This window comes from Anas acuta, chromosome 4, assembly GCF_963932015.1.
Source record: "Anas acuta chromosome 4, bAnaAcu1.1, whole genome shotgun sequence".
NCBI lineage: Eukaryota > Metazoa > Chordata > Aves > Anseriformes > Anatidae > Anas > Anas acuta.
This window is the reverse complement of record NC_088982.1, coordinates 26,793,974-26,817,045: the sequence shown is the minus strand read 5'-3', so window position 1 is coordinate 26,817,045 and position 23,072 is coordinate 26,793,974. Positions and strand designations below refer to the sequence as shown.

Sequence of the window (23,072 nt, the reverse complement as noted above, 5' to 3'; positions counted from 1 at the left end):
GGTGGCAGTTAGGTCAGGTTTATCATCTAGAGGCTACAGCCTTAGTGCAGTCCTTCCAACAGGCATATATGCCTGTGCCGGAGCATTTGACACAGTCATGTTCTAAGTGCAGTGTGTGGTGTCTGACTCCTTTCACTCGTTTTACTCATTTATCGAAACAGTTTTATGTATTAGATTATACTTGGGTTTTCACCTGGATTTCACATTCCGTTCTTATCACGGAGCAGCGGCTCATCCTCTTCTTGAAGGGGGTGTGGAAGATTTACTCACAGGAGTGATCACTTTGTACCATTCTCCCAATCTCATTAGGACATTCCTGGGTAGAGAGGTTCTCCGTGGGTCACAATTTCAGTGATGCGTACTTTGATTAATTGCCTAGAGGAATTACTGAAGTGTTATGGCTCTTAACTAATGCTCTAGCAAGGCCTACTTTTGTTTTTTTACACGAGTTTCTCTGCCTCCCATGCTGGAAAAGCATGAAGTTATGTGCTTGCTGTCCAGGGGACCAGGCGTTGCTTTGTAATCATCTTGTAGTTTTTGTTATTACAGTCAAGCTTCAACTGTCTACAATGTTAATTACGTGTTCCTTCATACAACTCAAAGACAGTTCGTCTAATTCTTTTTTTCTTTAAGTTGAATTTGGAAATGTTACTTCTTGAGCTTTGTTCTGGAACTATAGCATGCATGCAAAATGTTTGAAGCATTTTACTTAGGCAAAGATAATCCATAAATGACAGAGCTGCAAGCTGAATGCTGAAATGTACGAATGGGCTTTTACAGAGAACATTTGCTGGGTGAGAAATTCAAAGTTGCTGGTTCTTGTATTGTCCTGATTGCATTTTCATGCATTCCAGAAGTCATCTTTCCATTCACTAATGATTTTTGTGTCAAAAACACTTAATTTAAGGTCCCTCTAGTGTAGCAGACTTACTCCACCAGCAGTGTGTGCAACATCATTTCTGTCTTGATTGTTCAGCTGGGATTGTTTCCCTTCAGTTCCTCCACCATTGCTTTCTACTTGTACATTCACTAAATAGTTACAGTCCAGCAGTACCACATATGACAAACACTTCTGCATACGTGTTTTGTGATGGACTGTGACTTCAGAGTTAGAAGACTTCACCTATAAGTAATCAAGCCTATTAACAGATTAATTAATAATGTCCAGTTGTAGAACACAATGGCAAAGATTAGGACAGAAGTAACTAATAAATAGGCTTCAGAACTGCACACAAGTAATATCAGCTACTGCTGCCTTTTATCTAACATTGATTCCTTTCCAGCTTGATCTCATAGTTCACCATCTGGTGATGCGTGTTGGAGCACTCCACTGTCATGGGATGCTGGGTCACATTATACTGAATAAATGCTCTTACTCCCTTCTGAAAAAAAGTGTGCACCTTGTATCATCTTCCTGATCTCATTAGCACCTTCTTGTACAGCCAGTTCATCTGTTAGTCACAGCTTCTTGAGACTTTTTTTTTTTTTGATTAATACTACAAACTCATTAGTGCTCTGGTAATTCTGCAAACTTCCATTTTGGTATTTTCTATATTTGGAGGCAGTTTCTGCTTATATCACTTACAGATGGAATCACTTGTCCCTTACTGGAAGGGGAGGTGGCTTGGTTAGTCTTCTCGTCATGGCACTAGCAGCCAAACTTTCCTTCTGCTTCCAATTCAGAAGCACTGTGTGAAGTCAGTTTTCACAGTTGCTAGAGGTAGAAAAAAGCTCAGTGCTTTGATTATTTAGCTACTCAGACCAAGCTCTCTGTCCTGCTCCAATGTAAAAGATTTGCTATATTCTTGAGCTACTTTGTAATGGTCCAGTGTTTCAGTTCTGAAAGTCAGGATCTCAAACTTGAGTTATAAGGTAATGAATTACATGAAAGTTTTTCTCTTTTTCTTAAAGAAAAATATGATAACGTCTCTTTAAAAGTTACAAAAGTCAACCAACCCACTCATCCCTGTATGTAAAAATAATAATTAAAAATAATGCAATTTGAGGATATATTCCTTTTGTCTCAATAGTCCCTGTCATTTGCATTCATTTACCTACATTTTCCCATGAGGCTGCTGCTCCTTTCAGTGCAGGGAGAATGTAAAGATTGACACATGAAGGAGCAAAATGCAGTACCTGAGCTACACTAAACTGCATGGTATCTGACAACAAATTAGTTTGAGTATTCAGCTCAAATAAATACATTTAATTTTACTTCTAATGCATCTGTACACACAAAAAAAGTTCATGCTATAATAAAAAAGCTGGAGCTTGTTCAGTTTGGAAAAAAGACAATCTGAAGGCTGGGCACAAGTATTACTTTATTGTTCAGAGATCACTGAGGTGACACTTTGGGAACGATGAAAGTTATATAAAATCTGTAGGTAGCTTCAAGGATAGTGATTGCATCTTTCTCATTCTGTACCCATGAACCTTTGTTCATTCTCTGTTTTGTTTTTTATAGTGTATTTATTTTTAGCTGGGTTTTTATAAAGATCACTAGGAAAGCAATTCAATACCTGTTATATAATTGTTCAAGCCCTATATTTTAATTCCGATTACTGCAATTTATGAAGCACTTCATGATCAGAAATACATAATAAGTGCAGAAGCCCAAAATTTTATTTAGCATCTGTGCAAAATGAAATATTGCCAAAATATATATGAATCTTAAGAACTCTGCGCTTGCCTCCAGATTTTGGATTTTGAAAAATTGTTTCATTAAAATGCTTCACTTCTCTGAAGGAGGATTAACTACTTGAAAGTAATCTCGTTTCAAATAACAGGCTGTGGAACTTTGTCTGAACTTTTCTCCCATCTCATCAGAGAAATGCCAGTTTCTGCCTTTATTAGGTACAAAGTAATAGACATTAAAATGGGTCCCTTCCTCCAGCTAATAGTGGTATCTGTCACAAGAAAGGAAGTAAGATGCACTTTGCGAAACTCTGACAAATATTTGCTGTCAGGAGAGGAAGACCAGACAATCTTGAGCTCCAAAGGAAAATTATATTTACTCGAGTACTTCTCCGCTCATTTCCCAAAACAGTCCTATTCTTGTTTCTTTAATGCACCTATCTTATTGTCTAGGTTCCATTCTTCCTGGCAGCATGGCTGTAGCAGTCATGTAGATTTATTTCATTTCATAGACAGACTTTGCCTCTGTTTGCTGTCCACATTTCCTCTGCTTAAACTCAGTCTTGTACCTTTTGCCCAGCCAGTCCTGGCTTGCTGTGTTCTGCATCTCCGATGTCTCTTCTCTCTTTTAGTGCATCTAACATCTCTTCTCCATGTCTCCTTCAACTCTACTGAAAATGTGGAGAATTGTCAGAGCTTTTCTGTTTCTAGTCTGTCTCAGCTCTCCCAAAGAGTGTCTTTAGTGGTCTTCCTAGCAATCAGATGGCTCCAGAGGTCCTTGTTTCTCCCTGCTGGAGTCCAGTCCCAGTCTTAAACTTTGTTCCACATTGTATAATTCCAGTTTTTCAACTTCATACCCTAAGAAGTTTTGCCTTTAGTTGACATCCTTTTAAGAGGAAGTATGTTCCTAGAGTTCGGAGAGGGGAGGAAGAGGGACCAGAGGATCCTGCTGGGTCCCTTCCAGGAATGACCCTGAAACTACTGTTTTGGGTAGAAGCTTGGCATTGTCCTTTTTTCCAGTTGCTTTGCTTCTTTTCAGGGCATAATGGCCTGTGCCTTATTTTGAAGGGTGCTATGGGCCTATTATAATATTTTTATGTCTTGGTTTAGCAGAGTACATCCTTATTACAGGAGGGAGATTTTTTTTAAGATTTCAGCCTATGCTTTTATGTATGTTACTTTAATAGCTTAAATACTTACAAGTGCTTTTCTGCAATGGGAAAATAATGTATTTTTAGCCAATGCTATTATGGAAATAGCAATCTCATCTTGGCTTAATATATTCAGTTTGAGATAGAAATCTCATGTAAAACTTTAATTTGGTTGCATTTTTGCAACACTTTACAGGAAACTAAACAATGGTGTAACACTTGGAAGCAAAGTACTTTGTAACCATGGGATATGGTGCTACTATCTCATCTCATGTGTAACTTCATTGGCTGCTAATTATTTTTATAAATGGATTTGGGGAATGTTATTTAAAATCTGCATGTTTCCTTGTTTTTAATCCTGACACAATGCCAACTACTTTTGGTTTTCTCATCTAGGCTGAACTGGAAGCTTTTGAAAACAGATTAAAAGGGCGAAGAAAGAATAAGCGGAGAAAGGATGAAGTAGAAATTGAACAGTCATCGTGGCAAAAATATAAAAACCTCATTATGCTGCCAGTGTTCGGAGTTGCAGTTGTGATGATTGCATGGCTCATGGTCTACAATGACTGAAACAACTCAATATTTAATATACCTCAGTCAGGTAGCTATTATTCCTAGAATGTTAGTCTGTGTGTAACAGAACCTAATATGCGTAGATTATGTATGTATACTATTTGCCAAGAAAAGTGCAGAGGAGGGAAGAAATGTCACCTTTTGTGTCATTACATTCGCAGCACAAAACTGAATTCAGACACTGAAAGTAATGAAATAGTAAATCTTAGTCTACACTGAAGTGCTGATGTAATTTGTCTGAGATCCATTAACATTTGTTCTATTAATATATTGAGTTACTTTTCCATGTCTCCATTTCACAATATTAAAAATAGCTTAATATAAAATGCTTTCTTGAATATTTGTTTCCCATAAAATCAGTCCAGTGTTTTGTTAAAAAATCAGCATTCTTAAGCTAGTCCTTCTGTTGTATCACACAATTTCTGTGCTTCATGCCAGTTTTAATGGTAACAACGAATGGGGAACTTCAGATCACTTGTTTGAGTATTCTGTGGCCTCATGTCAAAACTTTGTTTAGCAAAGGGAAATGTGAACGGTCTTTCAAGTCAGCTGTATTACAAACAATAAATCGGGCCCTCCTTGCAGACTTTGAGTGACTTTATTTGTTTTTCTATACCTGGTTCTCCTCAAAATCAAATCAATTGAAAACTTAATTTAGTGGACGGATGCATACCCTGAGCATGCGTATGATGTACTTTCAGGGTACAGAGAGATGTTCTTGACACTGCTTCTGTAGCCAAGAGCAGAAAATCAAATTGAAATTAAACATAGAGCATCATATTGCTTGAATATTTGTACAGATAAATATCACATTTGAATATTTGCATAGATGTACAAAAATGTAAAGTGTTTGAACAGTGTAACAATACAGTTATGTTTTCCATCTGGGTTAGCCATCTAGCTAACCTTTAAACTATTTAAATATTTTCTTACTGACAGTTTAGAATGCCTTGCTGTAGGATATTGGTTGGTAGAACTACAAGGTTTACATGGCTTCAAGGTAAAAGGGAAGCTACATCATCTCAGCAGAGGGGCTGCAGGTTAAATCTGAGGTGAAGGGGAGAATGAGAACTGAATTTTTAAATCTGTGTTGGAAATCTTATGATACTTGAGCAACCTGAGTAACTGGAAAGTGCTTACTAGATCCTTCAAAAGATGAGGTACAAAGCTGGCAGCTTGTGGAGTTCTGTTTGTGGGATATTTTCCCCCCACAGCACGTGTAACTTACTAAAAAACATTGCAAAAGCAGCGGGACCATTTGTATAAAGTAGTAGAGAAGATTGCAGTTTGTTTGAAAGCTCTTTCAGTTTTGGCCCATGTGTGAAAGGACTCAGTACTGTCTGAGCTGATACCTGAATGTAATTAAGGTTCAGCAGCAGAAAAAGAAAAGCTGCAAAAGACAGTAGCTTTCAGATTGCATAGATTGACAAAATGAGGGAAACAGGTTCTTTTGAATAGTTCACCTAAGTTGGTGAAGGATAAGAAACATGAAGAAAAATTGGCAATATTTAGCATGAATTGGTGCTATTTGATAGATTTTTTTTCCTATTGACTTTAAAAATATATACTAATTCTGTCAAGCTATTAGTATGTAAAGCTGTAGAAATAAAATTGCTGTAGAACTGAATTTACAGCAGGCAATCACAGCTGTGTGTCTACTGAATTCTCTTGTTTCCTTGTGTAAGGAATAAACTGTTTTCTGTATTGTTGCTTTAACTCTCATCTAAAATAATGACACCTGTGAGATAATTCCATGTTGTAAGTGTTGTTTCTTTAACCAAATGGGGTGATGCTATTATGGGACAGCTTAGGCCTGTAATTCTCCTGCTGCTGAAAGAAAAAGAAAGGAGGTTTTTGTTCAGGTGAAGTAAAATGTGATCTATTGTCCAAAAATACAAAAAGATACCTTTGTAGTTGGAATATTTAGGTCAATGTGAATGAGGCCATTGTGGAAACAGCTTTTATCTTATGTGAATATAACCCATTTTTCTATTTATTGTAAGGTATTTCTTTAAAACAAGTACAATGTAAAGTTTCTCCCTGCCTCTCTGGCAAAGAGAAGAAATCTCTCTACCGAGCTTTAAAAATGATCTGCACTTGAGTTGCATGTTTCAAGTAGTTCTTCATGTTCTTTTCCGAATATTTTGCAATGTTTGTGTGACATATTGGAAAGGAAAAAACTTGCTTCTGATTGATTGTCTTGATAATAATAATAAAGCATAAAACTCCTTAAAATTCATTCCATTCATACATGTGCGTGTGCGTGTAAGCATATTCTCTTTCCTAAAAAATGTGTATCTCTCCTGAACCTCACATATGTGAGGCATACCTATTTTTGAAATGTTATTCAAAATAGTTCTGGATATCTTATCCAACCATCTGAGTCATTTGCACTCTATTGGTCTGCCTGCTGAACCAGATATTTGTTGCTTGGCATAAAAAAGAAAAGTGTGGGGGCTCAAGCAATCTGCGGTTTAATAAATCACTGGCTTCTATTTGTTGTTTTTAAATAATTATTTCTATAGTTCATTTTTTGCTTTTTGTTTTTGGTTGGAGCTCTACATGTTGCAAGCATGACAACTTTGAAGAAAAAGGTATGGATGAAATCATCTGTTATTCAGGATACAGGAAATATTTTGAATATTTCAGGTATTTTGAATGTTAATTTACCAAAAAAAAAAAAGTGTATTGATAAATATACATTAGAATAAATGATATAATCTGACCTGATGTTGGGAAATTATAGAGACAAATTGGATGATAAGCACACTGTGCATTCAGAATATTTAGTTGCATGTAAAATGAAAAAAAAAAAAACAACAAAAAACTTCCAAGGGTTTTTCCTCATTCTGAATGCATTCTAGTAAGCACTCATCATTTTGCTGAATTAAGGTGCTTCTAAGTTGTCAATATTTTGGATTGGAAACTCCTTGGACAGGTTTGTTCCCTGTAAGAGTTACAAGGCCCTTGTGTATGTTCATTGAATGTAAAAAAAACAAGTCATACAATAAACACATCCAAAACAACTTGAAAATTTGTTTCTTTCTGTCTAGTATCATAAAGCAGCAAACTTCTCCTGTGTAGTAACAGCTGATGTGTTGAAGTGGAAGTTTTAGGTGTGCTCTCTGCGCCCCTCTGGCAGGGGTAGTTTTTACTACTGAGTGAATGCTGAAATTACTTAATCATGCTCCTCCATGGTGCTACTCTGGTAATTGTGAGAATGGGTTGGTGAAGCTGATTAAGATACAACAAATTGGAGTGGATGTAGTAGATGATTTTTTTTGGCCTCGCAAAGGGACATAAGACTGATTTATTAGACATTTGTCCTGACCGTAACTACTAGAGAGAGAAACATTACTATGCAGATAACACCAAAATTTGTTCATAAAATCTTCCATGTGTGAGTGTGCCTTTAAAGCACTGAACTCCGAGCTCTTGCCATCTCAGTAGTTCTGGCTCCAGAGCCTATCTTAGCTGCTCGGAGCAGGATGTGCCTGTGCTGCAGAGTTCCCTTGGAAGGATGTGCTGGGGCTGGGCAGCAGGAGCTTGAGGTGTGTGGTGGCTGCTCTGGTGTGGGGCTTAGGGCTGAGTGTGCTCGTGTGGGCAGCCCTGGCTGTGGTTTCATTTGCTTCAGATATCCCTTTTCTGCATTGGTTCCATCCCAGCTGTCATGTATGGACATTTAAGTTGCTCCCTCTTCTTGCTTTGTGAGTTTATTTTTGTATGCCCTTCTAATTAAATCAATCACTGTAAAGAAGGGTAAAATGAAGATACTGTAGTCTGTATTTACTAGGAAGGGAAATGCAAGGTTAAAAATAGAGAAAAAACAGATGAGGTCAAATTAGCTATAAGATAATTAGGCATACTTGCTTCTTTCCACTAATGGTAACATGTTAACTAAATTAACTATATTTATACTCTGCATTAAAATATTTATAGGCTGTTCTACCAGAAAACAGGTTTCTGCTAGGGCTAATGTATCAATAGGGACCATATGCCGAGGGAGCTGTGGTGTAATTCAACCAAGTCTTATTTAATCTAAATAATTGTTCCTTGGGCAATGATTTCCATGAAACCACCACCAGCCACTGAACTCAGTTTAGGCTTTTTCTGGGTGCTGTGCACGGGTTGAATGTTGCAGCTACAAAATAGGGACTTGACTTGCTCCCCAGCTTGAGGGAATGGGGATGGGATGAGGAGGAAAGGTTGGGTCAGGGTTTACAAGTCCTTACTGCTGAGAACGCAGCCTCGGTCCAAGGCCAAGCTGGCCATGGATTGCACCTTTTGGTTCTTGGTTTTTATTTGTTCTTATCGTGATTTTTGTCAGGGCTAATGAATCTCTGTGAAATGCTGTAATTATGAATTATGGCTTGATTCCCCCTTTTTTAAATCAGAATTACAGCCCAAATTGTTCTACACAATGTCCAAGCTGCCTAATGTATAAATACTCTCACTTCTATGTCTTCTTCCATACTTCTCCTTGTATTCGTGCAATTGTTTGAAAAGAGGAGGGGAAGCACAAAACCAACCCCAACCCCATTGTACTCCCTCCTGAGGTGACTTTGGTTGGGTAACGCAGGACCGAATTATCAGGAGCAGCAGTCGGTTATGCGCGGTGGCACTCCAGGAGCACGCAATGCCCCCTTTAAACTTCACACACGAATGCAAAGTGACGTGACCTAAATCCAAAGGTAAAGCAGTAGACAGCTGGGAAAGAAGCTGGAGAAGAGCTAGGGGGAAGCGTTTGCCTTGAAGTGCATTTCTCTGTGTGTATGTGAGCGGTACAGGTGCAGCTCCCGGGGGGGAAGGAGCGGGCTGCGGACTCCTGGTTTTGGGACAGGAGGGCTGGGGAAGGGATATTTTGTCCCTTTTCTTTATTGGGGTGGAGGTGAGGGGCGAGCTCGGCTCCCACCACCTGAAGGTTGTCCGGGGGGGACACAGACCGTGCCCACAGCCCCCCGGGGGAGATCTCGTAGGGGCGATACGTGCCCCCGTGGGCTGTCCCCCAGCTCGTCCCCAAGGGGTAGAGCCTTTGTGTGGGAAAGGGGTGGGGATGCGGCGGCTTTCTCGCCGAGGTTTGTTATTATTGGGCGGAGGAGGCGGGAGGGGGCAGGGGGCCGAGCAGACAAAATGCGGAGCCCCCCCAACCCCGAGCCCGGCAAGTGTGTGTGTGTGTGCTGTGTGTGCTGTGTGCGGCTGAGGTAGGGGAGCGCAGGGGGCAGGAGAAAGTGGAGGAGCCCCAGCAGCAGCAGCAGCAGCAGGAGCCCCGGCATGCTCTCCATGCAACAGTTCCCTGCCCTGCCGGCGGAGGAGGAGCGCTACCGGCAGGTCCTCGCCTCCAGCCGGGTAAGGCGAGCCCCCGGGGGCGCTGCCCTCCGCGGGGCCCGGGGGAGGGCAGGAGGGGAAGCCGGGGGGCTCGGGGCGCTGAGGAGAGCGGGGAAGGGGCGAGCCCCGCCGCCAGCGCAGCGCTGTGCAGCAGCGAGGGGAAGGGGCAGCGCTGGGAGCCAGGCACGGTGCCGGTGGCGGTGCCACCCCGGAGGACTGCCGGCGACAGGTGACAGCCAGCCGCTGCCTGCTAAGGTGCAGGGGAGAGCTGGGGGTCTGATGGGGTCGCCAGCTCCGTGCCATCACCCCAGCGGAGCCCTCTCGCAAAGCCAGCGGCTCTGATGCTCCCCTCCGCTCCCCCGGAGCCGGGAGGAGCAGCGCCCAGCCCGGCGGCAACAGGTCGGGCCGGGATCTGCGGCAGCAAAGTTTGGGATCCGCATCCATAAGGACCCCCCCCCAACACACACACACCCGCCCGCCGCCACCCAGGGGTGCACGGAGAGCTGCGTGAGAGCCGGCACCGTCCTCCTGCCCCCCAGCAGGTGCCTGCCCCGGCGGGGATCGCGCTGCCGGAGGCCCGGAAGCAAGGGGGGGGCGGCTGGTGCCCCCCAGGACGGGACAGGACGGGACGGGGCGGGATGGGCTCGGTCCTGCCCCCCGGCCGCCCCCGGCTCCGGAGCCGGCTGCGCTGCGACCCAGGCGGTGCGGCAGCGGTGTTTGAAAGTTTCTGCATGCGGCAGTGGAGCTCAGCGGTAGCGTTTCTCCGCTTGATTCAGAGTCCTCGAATGCATTTGGTGGCAGACGATTAATTAATTAACTTTTTTTTTTTTTTTTAATAAATATATTAGCAGTCTGGCTGAGGTGGTGAAACTCGTGAAATCGTGTATCCAGAGCTTTTAATGCGTTCATGGGGTCTCTTGGGAAGGCTTAGCTTTCAGCAGTAAAAATATAGGAATGGATTTTTTCCATATGGCTGCTTACATCCTTCCCGTGTTCCTAAAAGATGGACCATTAACCTATACTGAAACGTCATTCTTAGTTTTGTTTTTTGTAATGTTTACCTTAGTTTGAGGTCCCGTTGTACACCTCTCAGGTACTGTGGGTGATAGGCACCACTGAAGGAATGTATCAGGGAGGTCACCTAAACACCTGTAAAGTTGTTTAGGCTACAGAGAATCATGGACCTATTGTGCTTAATTTGTGTCTGGAAAAGTTGGTGGCATCACCTGGATGTCTAGACAATTGAGTTCTGTAGGAAACCATATGCTCCGCTGGTGGACAGGAGAGTCCCAAACATTGCCGAAAACTTAATTAGAAAGAAAACGCTTGCGATCATTTTCCCCTTTCCCTACAGCCATTAATGGGGGTACCCCCACAGCCTGGCTCTCCCACCTGGAGGGAAGTGATGAAGCTGAGCCCTTCAGCCTTGCTCATCATCTTCACTCCACACGCATTTTCAGTGAAGCCAACAGTACTCATGGTGATGGGGTGGTGAGCCAGGCTGCACAGCTCAGTTTTGCAGATTAGAAGAACCTTCTTGTGCTCTATTAGTATCTGACTGGACCATCCGGGCAAAACATTGTTTTCCTTGGTCTTTTGGAGCCTGGAACTATAGTGTTAAAGAAAGCATTTACTTCCCCTCCAAAAGTCTTTGTTGGCACTCTGCTGTGTGCCTGTGGTAGATAACTTAAGCATGTAGTGAATCAAAAGTATAAAATAGTTTCAAATGCGTCACAATTGGAGGTGTTCTATAAAACATGCAACGCATACCGGGCAGTTTAATATATCTGTATTGTTTAGCTGTTACTTATATATGATTTCTGCAGATACAGATGCAAGCCAGGACTGTAAACTGTGCCAGTAATTATTTAAAAATGCAGACTTACTTGAATGTAGGACCTTTTTATTTTTTTGCTAAGCTGATATAGATGTTTAGGTCTTAGCACCCTGCTCCCTTGAGGAACATTAGTGTCCTGTTGTTATACTGTGTCCATGTATTGCCAGACACATAATTTCTTCTCATTATTTGCGTGGCCAAGAGAGGGGTGCTTTCAGGAGCTGAGGTGGATGAACACCTCGAAAATTCATTTACCAGTTGGGGAAGGGGCTTTCTCAGAGAAGGAGGGATAGGCAAGGCAATGTCGGGGGCATTAGACCTGCTGAGGAGTCCCATCAATTCCTGCTCCCCCCACCACTCAGACAGTGAGTGGTGAGCTCTAAATAAGCCCTTTGTACTCAAGCAGAAGCCTGTGCTGCCATCGGTGTGGCTGTGGCCCTTGGGGCTCTCTGAGTTGCTGCCACACTGAGGCCCAGCCGCAGCAGGGTCAGGCCATCCCAATACAGCAGGCACAATACAGGCACCAAGGCACTTCCTTCAGAGATGGAGCTGTGGCTTTGACCCCGACTGGGATCAGGAGACCATAGACATCGGATCTTCTGCTTTCAGGCTGAACAGCGTGTGCTGTGAGGCACTTGCACAGAATGGCACTAAAAGATGGCAACCACATTGTGTTTGTGACATTGTGTGGGAAGAGTTGAATCCTGTCAGCGTCTCAGGTGTCGCTGGCAAATGCTTACAAGGCCAGAGTTCGAACGCCTTGTTTCTGAATGTCAGCGGGGTTTGGCAGGGGTGGGTGTCAGGCCCCTTGAGCAGGGCAGTCCTACTCATGCACTTACATACAGCCTAGGCCCTTCCCAGTGTAACAGCTGGCCACCTCCTGATTTTTAACTGCCCTCAGGACAAGTCAGGGCAATTTGCAATACTCATGTTTCTACTCTGTTCCAGTTTCTTTCCCTACCAAAAAGAATTGGACCTCATAAATGACAGGCTGTGTAAGTACAATTCTCCAGCACCATGGAAAAAAGGCTGATTATAACCTCTTGTGAAGTGACTGGTTGTCAGAGTAAGACACAGCAAGCTTAAATCCTCCTTGAAAAGGTCTTCACACACACAACAGAAGTGGGGGGAAGCAGAAGTTTCTCTAAAGGCTGTGTCCAGACAGGCTCCAGCTTGAGTGCACTCATTCCCTATGTATTTTTAATTCCTAGTGAGGGTCATTTTTTTGTCACGCGAGGCTATGAAGTTCTGCCTGGAACTCCCCAGAGTCCAGGTCTGAATGCCAAGGCATGGCAGTCCTCCTCCACTCACCAGTGTCTCTAACTGAGGGAATGAATAAGAGTGAGCTGCGTACTCACTTCCCCATGATGAAAAATAGGAGAAGAGGGAAGGAAGAGCGCCTGCGCCTTGCCTAGGTGCTCTGCACTCTCAGTGCTCTGGCTGGCGTGGGCTGTGACCTCGTCCCAGGCCGTGTAGGGTGCTGGGTGACACACCACACCATACCACCGTGCTTGGGGTTTCCCCTCGCCTGGTCATGCCTCTCCCAGCTCGTAGCCCCAGGATGATTCTGATCGCATCCCCTCCCTCTGTCCCCCACCCCTCTATAAATAACTCCTGCTGGGCTGACCTGCCAGATTACCCCGGCAGAGTGAATCCCCTGACCCAGGCCGCCTGCAGTGGAAAGTCTGAATGCAAAAAATACCGTAATAAAAATAGTGCAGCTGGGCAGCCCCGCCAGCAGGTCCTAGCGCCGGGGCCCAGTGACTCCCAGTGCTGCACTGACCCTCAGGCACCCCACCTAGGCCATGTGGGACATGGAAAGCTTTCCCCGCCTGCTTTAATACCCCTCATCTGTTTTATTTTTAAATTTATTTTATTTTTTTTTCTGTCTCTTTTTTAACTGTCAGAGAGAAACATATTTAATTTCTGCTATTCTGTTGTGGAACAGCTAGTTCCCTTCCCAGCAATGCTTTTAATTTCAGCTTGTCTTTCTGATCAGCAAATGTGAAAGAAATAGAGATAATGATTTAATATCCTAAATGTAAAAATAGTAATGAGACAACAATCAAGCAAGGACTTGCTGTTTCAAAAAGAGGCAAGAATCTCGCTGCCTCTGAAGTACTACATTAGGTTGCAGCTCATGTCTACCTTGAGCAGAAGACTTTCCCTGAAGGGACAGATTCTCCTCAGTTGTGCTTTGAAGCCACTGTAATTTAAAGAGATGCTTGTCATTATTTATTTACGCATATAATTAATATGGTGTTATTTCTGGTAGTTGTACATGCAAAGTCTGAATATTTGGTGGTTAAAAGCAGCAGTAGATATCAGGATGTGTTATTTGACCATTTCTGTGCCTTCTGCTTTGGAGTGTCCATGTTGCAGTCTCCTGGCCTATGGTGCCCATGGGAGCGTGGCCTCCTTGGGATGTTGTGCTGAGGTGACCTGGGCTCATAGCCAGACACCCAAAAAGCCACTTGCCTGCTGCCTCCATCCCTCCATCATCCAGTGAGAAGGGGGAGAAAGTAGGAAGAACAAGAGTGAGAAAGCTCTTGGTCAAGATAAAGGCTGGGAGATCACTCACTGATTACTGTTGTGGGCAAAACAGACTTGTGGAAATTAATTTATTATCAGTTTATATAAATAGTTAATTACTAGTTCAGATATTGGAAAACAGAAACAAACAAACAAAAAAAGATGAAAATGTTGAAACACCTTCAGAGAAAACACCTCTCCTCCCCCATTCCCCATCTCACCTTCCATCCTTGCATGTTTCACTCAATCCATTCAGTGAGGCAGTGAGAGGTGCATGGGAGGTTTGTGGTCATAACATGGTGGTTTCTCACTGCTGCTCCTTCCTTCCTACTCTTTCCCTTAGCTCCAGCACATATTCCACAGGCTGCAGTCCCTTCAGGAATATCTGCTCTGCCATGGAGCACCTCAGCCTCCTCTGACCTTGGTATTCACGCTGCTGTTTCTTTCTTTTTGATGAGGTGGTGGCCACCTCATCTGTAACATCAACTTGGGAAAGTACGTTCACTCAAAACTGACCAAAGTGGCAGCATTATTCCATGGTTGTCTCCTCCCCTTACTGTCCATCTTACTTGATCCTCAAATCAAGATGGGATGAACTGAATCCAGCTGTCCATCAGTTCCTTTTCACCATCTGTGTCATCGCAGTGAAACCATTTCAGCATCTGCTGCTTTGTGTATTGTGCAGTTTATAATTTTCTCTTTATTAGTGTTACTGTTGTGGCCAGCATAAGGTAGTCTTCAGCTTGTTGTCCTGTAATGAAAAGAGGCTGAAAAACAGATACTGCCAGAGCTACATTGGAGTGATGATGTTTATTTTTTGGTGATTCAAGCCCCTCTTCACAAAGAATATGTTTCCCACAACAGTAAGCATTCTGTGGGATCCCAGTTTTTGCCTATGTGCTAGATATATGCCTATTGCCTTTTTGAAATTGTTTTGCTTTTTTTTTTTTTTTTTAAGAGAAGACACAAACTGAGGAAATTTTCAAATCTTTTCCTCATAGAATGGTGCATAGCTCCTATAAACTTGTGGGAAAGAAGACTGTCAGGTTGCATCATTGCAGGTGCTCCTGCAAGCTACTGCTCATTCTGAATTTCAAGGCTTATCTTTTCTCAGAAAATGATAATTTTTTATATTGAACATTTAAGTCATCTTCACCCAATCTTCAGAGGAAACGAAGTGAAGGTAGATACAAGTGTCTTTCTTCAGGAATGCATCAGACTGCATTTATTCCAATTCATGTTTCATAGATAAGAAAGAGTTCAAGATTGATTCTCAGTGGATGGTGCTCTTGCTTTGGGACTGGCTGCTCAGTGATTGTCTGTTTTTCCTTTCCTCTGTTCCTCAAAGCTGCAGCACTTGGTTCTGCAATGCATAGGACCTAGAGTTTTAAAAGCTAATGTCATGATATTTTTGATACCAAAGAGATCTCACTTAGCAATCATTTAATAGTAGGAGCAGTCGCCCAGATTGGCATCACTCTTCACCTCAGATTGCTCCTAGTTTCAAGCCAACCTACACTGTAGCTCCAATAGTACTGAATGTTACTTGGGGGTATCTCGGACTCAGGCAGCATTTTTAGGAAGTAAGACTTTCATTTTTTCCCTTTCTGCCCCTGAATGAAGCAGTAAAAAAAAAAAATAAATCACTTGCTCCTTGCAGTTCCTGCTCAGCCATTTTAAAGGTGTAAGTTTAAGTAATTCTTACTGAATGAAGACAAGGCTGGAAAAGAAGTGTCAAATGATGGCTGAATGTGCTTAGAAGTTATTAAAAATTCTCCTTTTCTTTACAAAGCAAGAGTATATGAAATAGCGTTGCTAGTGGACTGGAAAGGCTAGGGACCCAGATGGTTTTGATTTGCTTTTGCCTCATCATAGATAAGGTTGTTATGTGACTCCTGTAGATTTCCAAAGTAAATGTGAAAGGGAGGAAAAATGGTACGTGTTCTAGGGATGACACTAAACTGAATAGTCCTAGCCATAAATACAGTAGAACGTTTCTCTTTTGACAAAATAATTCACCAGATTGTTATTGATTCAGTGATTTGGATGGAAGTTTTTATTCCATAAATCATTTATCTTTGATCGTATGTTAAAGCCATAGCCCAAAGCTTACACCAATGTAAGTGCCTTGTTAATCCACTTAATCTTGAGTTTTCAGTTTCAGTTTATTGTTTTGTAATTTAGACAATAACAAATAATTTAATCCCTAGTCATCTCTTTGGTTATTTCTGTCAAGATGCTGTGGTAATTTCAGAAAACATCCTCCTCTTTCTTTATTTTCCCCACAATGAAGCAAAATGTTCAAAGGTGAACATGTTTCTGAACAACGTGGCATCCCATTGAAAAATGACTGTCACCTCTACATTTATACATAGTAGGCTATCGATCTGTGAGACATTGTGTGATTCCATTTTCATCTTTGGGAAGAGGACAAATAAGTATCCAGCTACACTGAACAGATGATACTTTTCTTTGACTCTAAACCATGTCCTTCTTTGATTAATGCTGCTGCTCTTATGCTAGGTCCAAGAGTCAATATCTTTCTATTCACAACTTGGAAAAAAGTCAGTAGTGTAAAGTTAACAGTACACATTAAAATCTAAAACTTTAATTTCTTCAAAACAGAAGTTTATAGTGTGAGAATAACTTATACATTTTAGAGAAAAAATGAATAAGAAATACATGGAATATAAGGAGACAAATGCTTTGAAGAAGATTCCTGCCATTTCTCTACCTTGTGTCCCAGCTTAGTGTCCAATTAAAATCAGATCATTGAAAGCTTATGATTTAAGTAGGTTAAGTAATTGTATAATGAGCAACAGGCATGGTAGATACATCACATACTGGTCTGCTTCAAGTTCAGAAGTCTGAACCTACTGATCCAATATTAATAGAAAAAAAAGAAAAAAAAGAGGTGTGTCCACTAATGAGGTCTAGTTGTCTTTTTCAGGATGGGGTTTCTGGTAGGTTTTCTATACAGGCAGTGATTGATCACTGAATGTGAGCCACAAGGCAGGAAGGGTTTCTTTTTTCCCCTTTTTAGTTTTGCAGTCTTGATAACTGCTTTCAGGAGAAAGTATTCCTCTAACAGTATCCCTGTACACCATTTTTTTTTTTTTTTATTTTTTCCCCAGAAACTTTTTTTATTGGCACAATTTAGGCCATTTAGATTCTTTTCTTTTCTCATGACTTCCATTTTTGCTTTCTGGTGCTAATGGATCTTGTGCACCTGCTTATTGAATTCTCAGCAAAACAAGAACCTGAAAGCAGTATTGTCAGCTTCTCTACTGCCATTGAATCATGATTTTCAGCAAGGTTATGGCTTTCCATTGCTGCTCTACTTGCTTAGCAAGACACTATGCAGTGAACATGTGGGCATTAAGGTGGTCTCTGTGTGTGTTCAGAAAAACAACATGCCATTGTTTAAACCTTCACATGGGTAATCTCTGCAAGCTCTAGGAACTTGAAAATGAATAAATCCCAAAGCATAAATTCAGCTTTAGTTAAAGATTAATTTTGCTGCTGCCTGCTGAGGTAAGCTGAATGGATATTCGTGTTTTGGTATTGAGAAATACTAGATAATGCTAACCATACCCCGGTTCTTAAAATGAATGTCTTCCGCTTTAGTTTTTAGAAATGTTTGATATCTTCCATATGTTTACTGAATCTTACTTTGGTTGTGTGGCATGGCAACATCACACATCTTTGCCACCAGCTGTTATTAATAAAGAAGTGAGAGATTGGAACTGTGGTTTGCCGTAAGCTCAGCTATTTCTTAATTTTAATATTCTTGAAAATTCAACAGTTCCATTGTAAGCACGGGAAACATCCATTGTAGTTGCAAGCTTATATCAGTGAAATTTATAAACTATTGTAAGTATGTGCAATATATAAATATGTACCACAAAGTGGAATTGTTATTCGGCAGGACTTCTTGAAAAATGAAGGGATTCAAAGGCATTACTATTGTCGAGGCGATACTACTGTTCTCTAGTAGTGATAAATACCCCTAAGTTTTCTTTCTTCTAATACATATTTTGAAGCAGGATCAGTACTGACTTTATATGATGGCTAAATGGTGTGTCTAATTCATATTTTAAATGAGGCAGATGACAGTTATGGGTATCATGCTAGATACGTGGAATGAAAAAAAATCCTTTCTTTTCCACCTCCTCTGCTTTCCATGAGAGTGTGTAATCATGTGTAATCGAGAACCAAGGACAGTATTTTGCATGTGAATACTTTTCTGATTTCTAAATCAGATCTTCTCAGGGAAACCAATTATTATATTATTTATGTAGATTTATTTTAGTATCAAACAGCTGCTTTTTTAAGTCCACTATGTTGCCATTATAAAACACAGGAGCCTTGCCCCCCAAAAATACATGAAATGGGAATAAACTCCTCTGAGCTACAGCTCTGCTGGCTGTAGTGCTTATGTCTGAGTGACCAACTTATTTCCACCTCCATCAAAGCTTTCAGAAAGGGAAGAATGAGTTGTGAAAGAGATGGTGCACCAGGAGCTAGCTTTCTTTTGAAATGTAAGGCTGTAACTTAGACACCACTGGCAACATGGTGGTCATCAGTTTTCCTGAATAAAAACTCAGATTTGGATCTGTGAGTGCCTGAGATGGACAGGTCAAGCAAGACAAGGGTGGGTTTGTCTAAGGAGCCTTCAGTCATGTTGTTTTCACTGCACTGCAGGCATACGACAAAGGAGAAGCTTGGCAGACACCAGTGCAGGGTATCAAGCACACAGATACTGGAACACCGTTGTTATGTTTGGATTTGTCTCAGTAAACTTACCCCTGGATCTTTCTTGCACTGAAGCTGGAGCAGCACCAGATCTGTGCTGTCACAGAGCAGGGTGAGACATACTGGAATGTCACCTTGTCTTTTCTGAGCTTCTCATGCACATCTCACAGATTTCTCAATTCCAAAGTAGTCTCAGTGGCTGAAAAGCTGCTGAAATTATATGTCAGGAATAAGGAATCCCAAAGTTGTGCTCCAGAAATGAAAGAAAAAATACCACATCAATTTTGTTTATCAGTGATGTCTGGTGATGCCCAGTTTGGATTTTTACCGTGCTGTCTCATGCTGAGTTAATAACAGCTTCAAAGGTCTCCTGAAGAACAGAAGTGACCCGTGGGTATCTGTGGTAGTCTGAAGTGCAAACAATCACCTTACTTCACACATTATGTCTTCTGTAAGAACCATCTCGGACACACGATCATCTCTCCTTACTTTAAGTGAAAATGTAAGTTGGGGAGGTTAAAGGTGCTTCAGGTTTTTGCTTCAGCCAAAAGAATCCATTTGGACTTAGCATCTAGCATCGACTAAATATTTCTTTCGGAAGGATGTTCCCAGCTTTATATGACAGCTCTTTTACTTAAATAGTCTGTCTTTCAGATTGGTGTGATGACTCAGTATGTTTATATTCCAGTGGTTAGCAGAAGGGTAAGTCAGAGTATTTTGATTCAGGGATGGGAAAGGAGGCCTGATCATCTCAATGAACTCTGAATGAATTATGTCAGCAATTTGTAATTTGTCTGAGGATATGGCATTTCCTGGGAGAAGTTACAGGATTGCAGTGAACTTGAACTACCGAAAAAACTGATGCAATTCATTGTGCAAATAACAATTCATGTAACAACAACATGCTTCTGATGTTTGCTGCCTTGCTGTATGACAAAGATTGTTTGTGTGTGTCCTTATTTTTTTTTCTTCCCTAAACCACACCATTTCCTTTTAGAATAACTATGACACTTTTGTTCTTAAATTATAGTGGTGTGCTCTCAAATCTGAGTATTGTGTTTGCAGACAAAGTTGCTTAATAGCCAATTTCTGTTGCTTCCTTAATATCCATTCTTTAGTTGGTCCATTTCAGCTTGGCACTCTGATTCCTCTAACATTTTCAATGAAAGATTATGCAAAACCAGTGACTTTTGTTCTCAGTGACTTTTTGCCCATTCCTGTTTTTAGCGTGTGACTTTTCCACTTCCTTTAGATGATTTATCTTACAGTTTCTACTTGTTACATTGACCATTAGAGCCTGGCATTACTTTTTTTTTTTTTTTTTGGCTGGAATAGCTGTCAAACACAATTGCATTGCTGACTCCCAAATTTTCATGTGAACGGGACAGAACTGATACAAAAATGTAGAATACCTGCCTCTTCTGATACTCACTCCCAGGCATTTGAATATTGTGAGTAGGTCAAAAGAGGATCTAAGAATGAGTAAGTTTATATTTATTTTGATATGCTGTCTTGTATTTAATCACTGACACTTCACATGTTTAGTCTTCGCTCTGTAACAGTGGGAATTAGAACCACATTCCCTTGCATGGAAAGGAAAGCTGTCATCATGGGCACAGTCATGTGAGTCCCATATCTAGAGCTTTAAGACGAGCATCATGAGAGTTGATAACATCACAAAAGGTGACAGCAGTGCACTGGAATAGGAACAATATCAAAGATATGTAAAGAACTGCAGATAGTTCATGTCTGGAAAATATGTTAGATTATGAAAACTATGTGCTATCCAGCTTGGCTGGATTCCCCAATGGCACTGTGACTTTTACGAGGCCTCCTGTTTACTGTCCCCTAGTGACATTCTGCATGTTATAGTTGTACTCCTTTCTTGTCTTCTTTCCACTGATTTCCAGTATAAATACTGCATAGTATTTTGGTGCATGGATTGCTCAAGATATTTTGATATTTGGGACCCAGCAGCTGTCTTCCATGCTTCTTTGTAGAGACCCAGCATGCTCTATCAGACAATACTGACCACAGCCTGTTAGCCCTAGTGATATTTCCTTACAGGGAGATCATTTGTTAGGGTTGTGATGAGAACAGCAGGACATATTTTTGTCACACGATTACACCATGATTAAGGTTGTTTTATAGACTAATAGCTTAGATAATTTTTGTGTCTAAAAGGAAAATTGCATGCTACCACGGGCTTTTCATCCATAAATCTTAATGTAATTTGTGATTTCTGGGCCTTAATATCACAGGAATATTATTGAAATGACACCCCCCAAAAAAATTTATTTATTTATTTATTTTTTTCCATAACTTGCAGAAGACAAGCTGTGAATTTTGGTCCAATGAATTGTTAGTCTTTCCTTAGTCAGACAGGACTGTATTTTTTTTCCCCCATCTGTTTTTTGCCTCTGTGGATTCAGGAAATCAAGTGTGAGCAGTCTGATATAGCAGTCCTAAATAAGACTAGGATTTTCTTAAAAATCTGAACTGAAATTACCTCAGAGTTATTTCATGGTGTATTTCCTTTATTGAAATCAATACTTAAAGAACAGCATTTGGGTATTAGTAGCAGTTAATGGTGTTTCACCAGAGACAGAATGTTTTGGCTGTCAGAAAAAATTATCTGATCTTTGTAAGCACCCAGTATTCTGACCATTTAATACAAAAGCTGATCATATTAAAAGCAAATGACCTGTTGCCTCAAAAACCAGACACTGACCTTTCCTACCTACAGTGTACACAGCATTTAACTGAAAAAAAATCTTTTTCAAATCAAGTTTTCTAACATCAGTGGTAGGAAGGGAACTTGTGCCAGTATTTTTCAGGAACTGAGGATATGTTTTGGTCCAATACTGTGCTAAATCTATTCTAAGCCCAAACCTCTAGTATTTGTGATTGTTTTATTTCTGTCTATCCTCAAGGATTCTGCTTCTAAGTCTTCTTGTCCTTCCTTTGGAAAGAGACAAAAATGTGTATCTAGAAAATACCTTAGTTTTGTGTACTTAGAGAATGACTCAGAATATAGACTACCGAGGGAATTGAGGGAGACGTTCTTTTCTTGGAGACCTAAAGTGGGCCAAACGAATAAGCATGTAGCACAAAATGAATAAGCATGTTTCCTTCTACAGTCCCATTTTTCTCTGACAGTTCTGTTATTTATGACTGGTTTTAGATTCATAGTCCCTCAGGGATATATACTCTTTTGAAGTCTTTCTCTGATGGGGACCGCAAGTTTCAATTTTTTAATGAAATTAGAAGCGTGCCCTTCTTTTCTGACTTCTTACTGATCTAAAAATGGGCTAGCAGGAAGATACAATGTGCTAGGCTAGAAGAACTGGGAGGACAAAGCATGTCCGAAGTTTTTGCAGACACCATTGGCATACTATAGCACTTAAAAGTGGTGCATGTATTCTTTTTGTATTGTGATATTTGATGGCAAGAGGAAAAGAAACAGTATCAGGGAATATGTAAAAGTTGGTATAATGTATTTATATTTATATCTAGCACTCTTCATTAAGTTCGCATTGATGACATAGGAGCCATTAACTTTTTTTTTTTTTTTTTCATATTCACCACAGAAATTGATGGAAAAAAAAGCTCATATAGATGTTCAAGTGATGGAAAATTAAAATTTATTAAGGCTATGCTTGCTGAGTCACCGATGATGATTTTAAATAGGTTTAGTGTTTTTCATGATATCTTTTCCTGTAGAAGGGAAAAATACAACATGCTGTTTAGTTGCCTGTAAATATTTACTTTGCTGTTATACAAAACAAGCAGTTCAGGGTGTTTAGAGAAGGATGTCTTTCCCAATCTAACATTCTTTTCTTGAGCAGTCACTGAAAGCAAATTTGTATACAACAGACTCCTTTTAAATCGTTGGTAGTAAGTTGCCAATGCAAAGATTGGGATTTTTTTGTTACTTTTAGGTGTTGATGAGAAAGAAAAGTTTTGAGGTCCTCCTTTAGTATAAACATTGGATTAAAGTATCTGCTATCCACGATGCCAACAGACTCAAAAATTTCCTCACAGAAACTGGAACATAAAAGCAAGATATTTCAGAAGCTTACTGGTTTGTGTAGTGATGGTCCTGCTCCACATTACCTGGTGCAACACAACCATGCTCTTTTTCACAGAATATCACGACTTCAAGGGATAGTGTGCTCTGATTCATGAGGAGTCTATGTTCAGATGCTTGTGGTAATCTACTGTCTACTGAATTGTGGATCTAATTTTTGGGCTGAACAGGGGAT

The 23,072-nt window shown here is 40.9% G+C and overlaps 2 protein-coding genes across 5 annotated transcripts in view; both read left to right on the top strand.

The window, feature by feature from the left end:
- NFXL1 (nuclear transcription factor, X-box binding like 1) overlaps window positions 1-7,392 on the top strand; it is a 41,852-nt gene extending 34,460 nt beyond the window's left edge. Inside the window, exon 22 of the mRNA XM_068680276.1 lies at window positions 4,182-7,392. Coding sequence (XP_068536377.1) covers window positions 4,182-4,355 — 174 coding nt within the window. The 3' untranslated portion in view covers window positions 4,356-7,392. The remainder of the gene's footprint in view (window positions 1-4,181) is intronic.
- A 2,010-nt stretch (window positions 7,393-9,402) lies between these two features.
- Window positions 9,403-23,072, top strand: part of CORIN (corin, serine peptidase) — a 129,441-nt gene continuing 115,771 nt past the window's right edge. For 3 of the 4 annotated variants that reach the window (XM_068680274.1, XM_068680273.1, XM_068680275.1), the window contains exon 1: window positions 9,403-9,704. In XM_068680274.1, the coding sequence (XP_068536375.1) occupies window positions 9,630-9,704 (75 nt within the window). In that variant the 5' untranslated portion in view covers window positions 9,403-9,629. The remainder of the gene's footprint in view (window positions 9,705-23,072) is intronic. The other variant, XM_068680272.1, reaches the window with a different exon arrangement.